The sequence below is a fragment of the Haliotis asinina genome, unplaced genomic scaffold (genome assembly GCF_037392515.1).
Source record: "Haliotis asinina isolate JCU_RB_2024 unplaced genomic scaffold, JCU_Hal_asi_v2 scaffold_42, whole genome shotgun sequence".
Classification (NCBI taxonomy): Eukaryota; Metazoa; Mollusca; class Gastropoda; order Lepetellida; family Haliotidae; genus Haliotis; species Haliotis asinina.
This window is the reverse complement of record NW_027133913.1, coordinates 26,806-37,105: the sequence shown is the minus strand read 5'-3', so window position 1 is coordinate 37,105 and position 10,300 is coordinate 26,806. Positions and strand designations below refer to the sequence as shown.

The following is a 10,300-nucleotide window of genomic DNA, read 5'->3' as shown; positions in this document are numbered from 1 at the left end:
AAACACAGTAACACTCTCTCCATGAAGGCCACATTAATGACTTCCTTTAAACACAGTAACACTCACTCTATGAAGGCCACATTAATAACTTCCTTTAAACACAGTAACACTCCACTCTATGAAGGCCACATTAATGACTTCCTTTAAACACAGTAACACTCACTCTATGAAGGCCACATTAATGACTTCCTTTAAACACAGTAACACTCTCTCTATGAAGGCCACATTAATGACTTCATTTAAACACAGCAACGCTCCACTCTATGAAGGCCACATTAATGACTTCCTTTAAACACAGTAACACTCACTCTATGAAGGCCACATTAATGACTTCCTTTAAACACAGTAACGCTCCACGCTATGAAGGCCACATTAATGACTTCCTTTAAACACAGTAACACTCACTCTATGAAGGCCACATTAATGACTTCCTTTAAACACAGTAACACTCACTCTATGAAGGCCACATTAATGACTTCCTTTAAACACAGTAACACTCTCTCTATGAAGGCCACATTAATGACTTCCTTTAAACACAGTAACACTCACTCTATGAAGGCCACATTAATAACTTCCTTTAAACACAGTAACACTCCACTCTATGAAGGCCACATTAATGACTTGCTTTAAACACAGTAACACTCACTCTATGAAGGCCACATTAATGACTTCCTTTAAACACAGTAACACTCTCTCTATGAAGGCCACATTAATGACTTCATTTAAACCCAGCAACGCTCCACTCTATGAAGGCCACATTAATGACTTCCTTTAAGCACAGTAACACTCACTCTATGAAGGCCACATTAATGACTTCCTTTAAACACAGTAACGCTCCACGCTATGAAGGCCACATTAATGACTTCCTATAAACACAGTAACACTCACTCTATGAAGGCCACATTATTAACTTCCTTTAAACACAGTAACACTCCACTCTATGAAGGCCACATTAATGACTTCCTTTAAACACAGTAACACTCACTCTATGAAGGCCACATTAATGACTTTCTTTAAACACAGTAACGCCCCACTCTATGAAGGCCACATTAATGACTTCCTTTAAACACAGTAACACTCACTCTATGAAGGCCACATTAATGACTTCCTTTAAACACAGTAACACTCACTCTATGAAGGCCACATTAATGACTTCCTTTAAACACAGTAACACTCTCTCCATGAAGGCCACATTAATGACTTCCTTTAAACACAGTAACACTCACTCTATGAAGGCCACATTAATAACTTCCTTTAAACACAGTAACACTCCACTCTATGAAGGCCACATTAATGACTTCCTTTAAACACAGTAACACTCACTCTATGAAGGCCACATTAATGACTTCCTTTAAACACAGTAACACTCTCTCTATGAAGGCCACATTAATGACTTCATTTAAACACAGCAACGCTCCACTCTATGAAGGCCACATTAATGACTTCCTTTAAACACAGTAACACTCACTCTATGAAGGCCACATTAATGACTTCCTTTAAACACAGTAACGCTCCACGCTATGAAGGCCACATTAATGACTTCCTTTAAACACAGTAACACTCTCTCTATGAAGGCCACATTGTTAACTTCCTTTAAACACAGTAATACTCCACTCTATGAAGGCCACATTAATGACTTGCTTTAAACACAGTAACACTCACTCTATGAAGGCCACATTAATGACTTCCTTTAAACACAGTAACACTCTCTCTATGAAGGCCACATTAATGACTTCCTTTAAACACAGTAACACTCTCTCTATGAAGGCCACATTAATGACTTCATTTAAACACAGCAACGCTCCACTCTATGAAGGCCACATTAATGACTTCCTTTAAACACAGTAACACTCACTCTATGAAGGCCACATTAATGACTTTCTTTAAACACAGTAACGCCCCACTCTATGAAGGCCACATTAATGACTTCCTTTAAACACAGTAACACTCACTCTATGAAGGCCACATTAATGACTTCCTTTAAACACAGTAACACTCACTCTATGAAGGCCACATTAATGACTTCCTTTAAACACAGTAACGCTCTCTCCATGAAGGCCACATTAATGACTTCCTTTAAACACAGTAACACTCACTCTATGAAGGCCACATTAATAACTTCCTTTAAACACAGTAACACTCCACTCTATGAAGGCCACATTAATGACTTCATTTAAACACAGTAACACTCACTCTATGAAGGCCACATTAATGACTTCCTTTAAACACAGTAACACTCTCTCTATGAAGGCCACATTAATGACTTCATTTAAACACAGCAACGCTCCACTCTATGAAGGCCACATTAATGACTTCCTTTAAACACAGTAACACTCACTCTATGAAGGCCACATTAATGACTTCCTTTAAACACAGTAACGCTCCACGCTATGAAGGCCACATTAATGACTTCCTTTAAACACAGTAACACTCACTCTATGAAGGCCACATTATTAACTTCCTTTAAACACAGTAACACTCCACTCTATGAAGGCCACATTAATGACTTGCTTTAAACACAGTAACACTCACTCTATGAAGGCCACATTAATGACTTCCTTTAAACACAGTAACACTCTCTCTATGAAGGCCACATTAATGACTTCCTTTAAACACAGTAACACTCTCTCTATGAAGGCCACATTAATGACTTCATTTAAACACAGCAACGCTCCACTCTATGAAGGCCACATTAATGACTTCCTTTAAACACAGTAACACTCACTCTATGAAGGCCACATTAATGACTTTCTTTAAGCACAGTAACGCCCCACTCTATGAAGGCCACATTAATGACTTCCTTTAAACACAGTAACACTCACTCTATGAAGGCCACATTAATGACTTCCTTTAAACACAGAAACACTCACTCTATGAAGGCCACATTAATGACTTCCTTTAAACACAGTAACACTCTCTCCATGAAGGCCACATTAATGACTTCCTTTAAACACAGTAACACTCACTCTATGAAGGCCACATTAATAACTTCCTTTAAACACAGTAACACTCCACTCTATGAAGGCCACATTAATGACTTCCTTTAAACACAGTAACACTCACTCTATGAAGGCCACATTAATGACTTCCTTTAAACACAGTAACACTCTCTCTATGAAGGCCACATTAATGACTTCATTTAAACACAGCAACGCTCCACTCTATGAAGGCCACATTAATCACTTCTTTTAAACACAGTAACACTCACTCTATGAAGGCCACATTAATGACTTTCTTTAAACACAGTAACGCCCCACTCTATGAAGGCCACATTAATGACTTCCTTTAAACACAGTAACACTCACTCTATGAAGGCCACATTAATGACTTCCTTTAAACACAGTAACACTCACTCTATGAAGGCCACATTAATGACTTCCTTTAAACACAGTAACACTCACTCTATGAAGGCCACATTAATGACTTCCTTTAAACACAGTAACACTCACTCTATGAAGGCCACATTAATGACTTTCTTTAAACACAGTAACGCTCCACTCTATGAAGGCCACATTAATGACTTCCTTTAAACACAGTAACACTCACTCTATGAAGGCCACATTAATGACTTCCTTTAAACACAGTAACACTCACTCTATGAAGGCCACATTAATGACTTCCTTTAAACACAGTAACTCTCCACGCTATGAAGGCCACATTAATGACTTCCTTTAAACACAGTAACGCTCCACGCTATGAAGGCCACATTAATGACTTCCTTTAAACACAGTAACACTCCACTCTATGAAGGCCACATTAATGACTTCCTTTAAACACAGTAACACTCACTCTATGAAGGCCACATTAATGACTTCCTTTAAACACAGTAACACTCTCTCTATGAAGGCCACATTAATGACTTCCTTTAAACACAGTAACACTCACTCTATGAAGGCCACATTAATGACTTCCTTTAAACACAGTAACGCTCCACGCTATGAAGGCCACATTAATGACTTCCTTTAAACACAGTAACACTCCACTTTATGAAGGCCACATTAATGACTTCCTTTAAACACAGTAACACTCCACTCTATGAAGGCCACATTAATGACTTCCTTTAAACGCAGTAACACTCTCTCTATGAAGGCCACATTAATGACTTCCTTTAAACACAGTAACACTCCACTCTATGAAGGCCACATTAATGACTTCCTTTAAACACAGTAACACTCACTCTATGAAGGTCACATTAATGACTTCCTTTAAACACAGTAACACTCCACTCTATGACTTCCTTTAAACACAGTAACACTCACTCTATGAAGGCCACATTAATGACTTCCTTTAAACACAGTAACACTCCACTCTATGAAAGCCACATTAATGACTTCCTTTAAACACAGTAACACTCACTCATTGAAGGCCACATTAATGACTTCCTTTAAACACAGTAACACTCTCTCTATGAAGGCCACATTAATGACTTCCTTTAAACACAGTGGCACTCCACTCTATGAAGGCCACATCAATGACTTCCTTTAAACACAGTAACACTCTCTGTATGAAGGCCACATTAATGACTTCCTTTAAACACAGTAACACTCTCTCTATGAAGGCCACATTAATTACTTCCTTTAAACACAGCAACGCTTCACGCTATGAAGGCCACATTAATGACTTCCTTTAAACACAGTAACACTCTCTCTATGAAGGCCACATTAATGACTTCCTTTAAACACAGTAACACTCACTCTATGAAGGCCACATTAATGACTTCCTTTAAACACAGTAACACTCACTCTATGAAGGCCACATTAATGACTTCCTTTAAACACAGTCACGCTCCACTCTATGAAGGCCACATTAATGACTTCCTTTAAACACACTAACGCTCCACTCTATGAAGGCCACATTAATGACTTCCTTTAAACACAGTAACACTCACTCTATGAAGGCCACATTAATGACTTCCTTTAAACACAGTAACACTCCACGCTATGAAGGCCACATTAATGACTTCCTTTAAACACAGTAACACTCCACGCTATGAAGGTCACATTAATGACTTCCTTTAAACACAGTAACACCCACTCTATGAAGGCCACATTAATGACTTCCTTTAAACACAGTAACACTCACTCTCTGAAGGCCACATTAATGACTTCCTTTAAACACAGTAACGCTCCACGCTATGAAGGTCACATTAATGACTTCCTTTAAACACAGTAACACCCACTCTATGAAGGCCACATTAATGGCTTCCTTTAAACACAGTAACACTCACTCTATGTAGGCCACATTAATGACTTCCTTTAAACACAGTAACGCTCCATTCTATGAAGGCCACATTAATGACTTCCTTTAAACACAGTAACGCTCCATTCTATGAAGGCCACATTAATGACTTCCTTTAAACACAGTAACACTCACTCTATGAAGGCCACATTAATGACCTCCTTTAAACACAGTAACGCTTCACGCTATGAAGGTCACATTATGACTTCCTTTAAACACATTAACACTCCACGCTATGAAGGTCACATTAATGACTTCCTTTAAACACAGTAACACCCACTCTATGAAGGCCACATTAATGACTTCCTTTAAACACAGTAACACTCACTCTATGAAGGCCACATTAATGACTTCCTTTAAACACAGTAACGCTCCACGCTATGAAGGTCACATTAATGACTTCCTTTAAACACAGTAACACCCACTCTATGAAGGCCACATTAATGACTTCCTTTAAACACAGTAACACTCCACTCTAGGAAGGCCACATTAATGACTTCCTTTAAACACAGTAACACTCTCTGTATGAAGGCCACATTAATGACTTCCTTTAAACACAGTAACACTCCACTCTATGAAGGCCACATTAATGACTTCCTTTAAACACAGTAACACTCACTCTATGAAGGTCACATTAATGACTTCCTTTAAACACAGTAACACTCCACTCTATGACTTCCTTTAAACACAGTAACACTCACTCTATGAAGGCCACATTAATGACTTCTTTTAAACACAGTAACACTCCACTCTATGAAAGCCACATTAATGACTTCCTTTAAACACAGTAACACTCACTCTATGAAGGCCACATTAATGACTTCCTTTAAACACAGTAACACTCTCTCTATGAAGGCCACATTAATGACTTCCTTTAAACACAGTGGCACTCCACTCTATGAAGGCCACATCAATGACTTCCTTTAAACACAGTAACACTCTCTGTATGAAGGCCACATTAATGACTTCCTTTAAACACAGTAACACTCTCTCTATGAAGGCCACATTAATGACTTCCTTTAAACACAGCAACGCTTCACGCTATGAAGGCCACATTAATGACTTCCTTTAAACACAGTAACACTCTCTCTATGAAGGCCACATTAATGACTTCCTTTAAACACAGTAACACTCACTCTATGAAGGCCACATTAATGACTTCCTTTAAACACAGTAACACTCTCTCTATGAAGGCCACATTAATGACTTCCTTTAAACACAGTCACGCTCCACTCTATGAAGGCCACATTAATGACTTCCTTTAAACACAGTAACGCTCCACTCTATGAAGGCCACATTAATGACTTCCTTTAAACACAGTAACACTCACTCTATGAAGGCCACATTAATGACTTCCTTTAAACACAGTAACACTCACTCTATGAAGGCCACATTAATGACTTCCTTTAAACACAGTAACACTCCACGCTATGAAGGTCACATTAATGACTTCCTTTAAACACAGTAACATTCCACGCTATGAAGGCCACATTGATGACTTCCTTTAAACACAGTAACACTCACTCTATGAAGGCCACATTAATGACTTCCTTTAAACACAGTAACGCTCCACGCTATGAAGGTCACATTAATGACTTCCTTTAAACACAGTAACACCCACTCTATGAAGGCCACATTAATGACTTCCTTTAAACACAGTAACACTCACTCTATGTAGGCCACATTAATGACTTCCTTTAAACACAGTAACGCTCCATTCTATGAAGGCCACATTAATGACTTCCTTTAAACACAGTAACGCTCCATTCTATGAAGGCCACATTAATGAGTTCCTTTAAACACAGTAACACTCACTCTATGAAGGCCACATTAATGACTTCCTTTAAACACAGTAACGCTTCACGCTATGAAGGTCACATTATGACTTCCTTTAAACACAGTAACACTCCACGCTATGAAGGTCACATTAATGACTTCCTTTAAACACAGTAACACTCACTCTATGAAGGCCACATTAATGACTTCCTTTAAACACAGTAACACTCACTCTATGAAGGCCACATTAATGACTTCCTTTAAACACAGTAACGCTCCACTCTATGAAGGTCACATTAATGACTTCCTTTAAACACAGTAACACCCACTCTATGAAGGCCACATTAATGACTTCCTTTAAACACAGTAACACTCGCTCTATGTAGGCCACATTAATGACTTCCTTTAAACACAGTAACGCTCCATTCTATGAAGGCCACATTAATGACTTCCTTTAAACACAGTAACGCTCCATTCTATGAAGGCCACATTAATGACTTCCTTTAAACACAGTAACACTCACTCTATGAAGGCCACATTAATGACTTCCTTTAAACACAGTAACGCTTCACGCTATGACGGTCACATTATGACTTCCTTTAAACACAGTAACACTCACTCTATGAAGGCCACATTAATGACTTTCTTTAAACACAGCAACGCTCCACTCTATGAAGGCCACATTAATGACTTCCTTTAAACACAATGGGTAGATGCAGCACCATTGGGGATCACATCACTTCAGTATCAGAACACAACCATCCTCTACTAGTGAATGAAGAAGAGAGTCGACTTCTCACCAGACTTAGACAACGTGTTCAAGAAGAGATCAAGCCTGTCCAGCAAATCTACAATGAAGAACCAGAACCTAGACGAAGAAGCTGCTGCTACTGTTGCTTCCTTCTACAGTATCAAGTCTGGACTCTACCGTCAGCGTGCCAAGGTTCTTCCACCAGTCCCACGTACCCGTGCTGATGTAGACTTCACAGGTACCTTTTTAAGTATTAACTTATCTACTGATATTTGCATAATGCTCAATTGATTTCTTGACAGCGTACTTCATTCATTCATTCATCAAAAACAACGTCTAACACACTTGCTTGTTTTTAAGGTTCCTGGACTGAGACAACAGACTTACAACAGTTCCTGGTTGTAGACAGCGAAGATGAAGACAGGATCCTGATCTTCAGTACCGCAGAAATGCTGGACATCCTCGCCAATGCAGAAACCATCTTCATGGACGGAACATCTTTTGTGTGTCCCAGCCTGTGGCAACAAGTCTACATTGTGCACTGCCTTGTGGATGGACAGATGTTCCCAGTCGCCTTCTCCCTGCTGCCAAGCAAGTCTCGTGATACATACATTAGATTGTTTAACTACATGAAGGACTCTGTGCTTGCTATTGTCGGCGTTGAACTTTTTCCCTCCGTTGTACAGACTGACTACGAAGCTGCTGCTATTGGAGCCACTGAGAGAGTCTTCCCCGATGCAGAAGTCCGTGGATGCTACTTCCACTTCACCCAGGCGGTTTGGCGGCAGGTTTCAGAGAAAGGCCTTGTGAACACCTACAAGGACAACCGTGCCTTCAACACCCACGTGCGACGTGCTGCAGCACTCCCCCTCCTCCCAGTGGATCAGATCCAAGATGCCTGGATGGAAGTATTGAACCAGTCTCCCAGTTCAACGACTACATCACATCTACATGGGTTGACTACGACACAAGATTCCCACCTCGCATTTGGAATCAACATGGAAACACTGGGCCAAGAACAAACAATCACTTGGAGGGATTCCACCTTGGATTTAAGAAGCTGGTTCAGAAGCACCACCCGAACATTTACGAGTTTGTGATCGCAATGAAGAAGCTCGAGACAACAAACAGAGTGGCCAGAAGACAGATTGAGCATGGAGCAGCTGTCCGCCCAAGATCCAGACTCTACAAGAACCTGGACAGCCGCCTGCACAGACTGCAGCAGCAACTGGAAACTGGCAGAAGATCACCGCTACAGTTTCTAGACGCGGCTGGACACCTGATCAAGTTGAACTGAACATTATGAAACTTTGTTACAGAAATAAAAACAAAATGTAAATTTGAGTGAATAAGACATAAGACTGAATGAACTGTAAAGAAATAAAAAAAATGTAGAAGCAAACTGAGTTATTTTCTTCTTACTTTCGCCCACCATTACTTTTGTCTTCATTTGCCCACATCTGAATTCGCCCACATCTTCAAAAGTGGAGAGTCCATTCTTCAGTCATAGGTATGACACAAGTTGATCATTATGTAATTCCTAACCAATATGTTGTTTTAAGACTGTGGGCGAGATGGGATGTGGGCGAATAGAGAACATGCCGGAGAATGAACCATTTTGCTCTTATTGCTCAACACACCACTTCGGCCCTTACTTCACCTAGACGGGTGGTAGAACTCGTCCAGTTCTATCAATCGGCTGGTCACGCCAAGCCCTGGGCTATAACTATTTCATGCTCAAAATTTATGAAACTGATTTCATTTTTCTTGCTTGGCTATTTGGAGATTGTAATTTGAAATGTAACATTTTATATGTGTTTTTGCCTAGAGTCGTATGCCCAGAAGGCGGTGGCTCATAGGCCAATCTGGTGGAAATATTAATCTTTTAATTTCTCTGCTGGAGTATATCATCCGGGTATCCTTGGTGCTGCAAGCTGGAGGCCCACTTGCTTTACACCAATTCTCACGAAATGTGCACCAATGGTGTAATGTCGTGTCGATGACATTTAAATTAATTATATGTGCTTTCTTGGACTTTACTATGACTTTCATCACATAGTTACACGTAGAGCCACTTATTCATACTCACAGGGTACGTACATTTAGTGTTTAGCACAATACTTATCATTATAAACACCTCGTTTCGCTCATTTTACCCATGTCGCACAATGGGGGTAGTCTAATAAGTCCTTATCGCTTGATCACTACATTCACTGTATTTCAGGGGAGACTGTATCATGGAGACCTTCGGTGCATGTAATATTGACAGACATATACCTCTTTCAAACACCTCACCACAAGAAAAAAATGTGTGCGTTGACATGTTGTCGCCAATTTTCTGTAATCCTCGATACATTTTTTTGTTTTCAATTTAAACGTAAAAAGTACAAAGTAAAAGTTACATAATGGTCAAAGAATTTGCAAAATGCTCAACAAATTCATATGTAGGCTGTAATTTCATCCCTTAAAGATGCTTTTCTTTGCCGCTGTGCCTATAGTTACTGGAAGAGAGGTTTGTTTTAAGCCTGTAATCTA

The 10,300-nt window shown here is 39.8% G+C and overlaps 1 protein-coding gene across 1 annotated transcript; it reads left to right on the top strand.

Annotated features, from left to right (window-relative positions):
* Window positions 1-7,789: 7,789 nt before the first annotated feature.
* Window positions 7,790-9,062, top strand: LOC137270131 (uncharacterized). Its single transcript, XM_067803924.1, has 3 exons — window positions 7,790-8,003; window positions 8,126-8,673; window positions 8,823-9,062. Exons 1-3 carry the CDS (start codon window positions 7,790-7,792, stop codon window positions 9,060-9,062), a joined length of 1,002 nt encoding a protein of 333 aa, XP_067660025.1.
* Window positions 9,063-10,300: the final 1,238 nt, after the last annotated feature.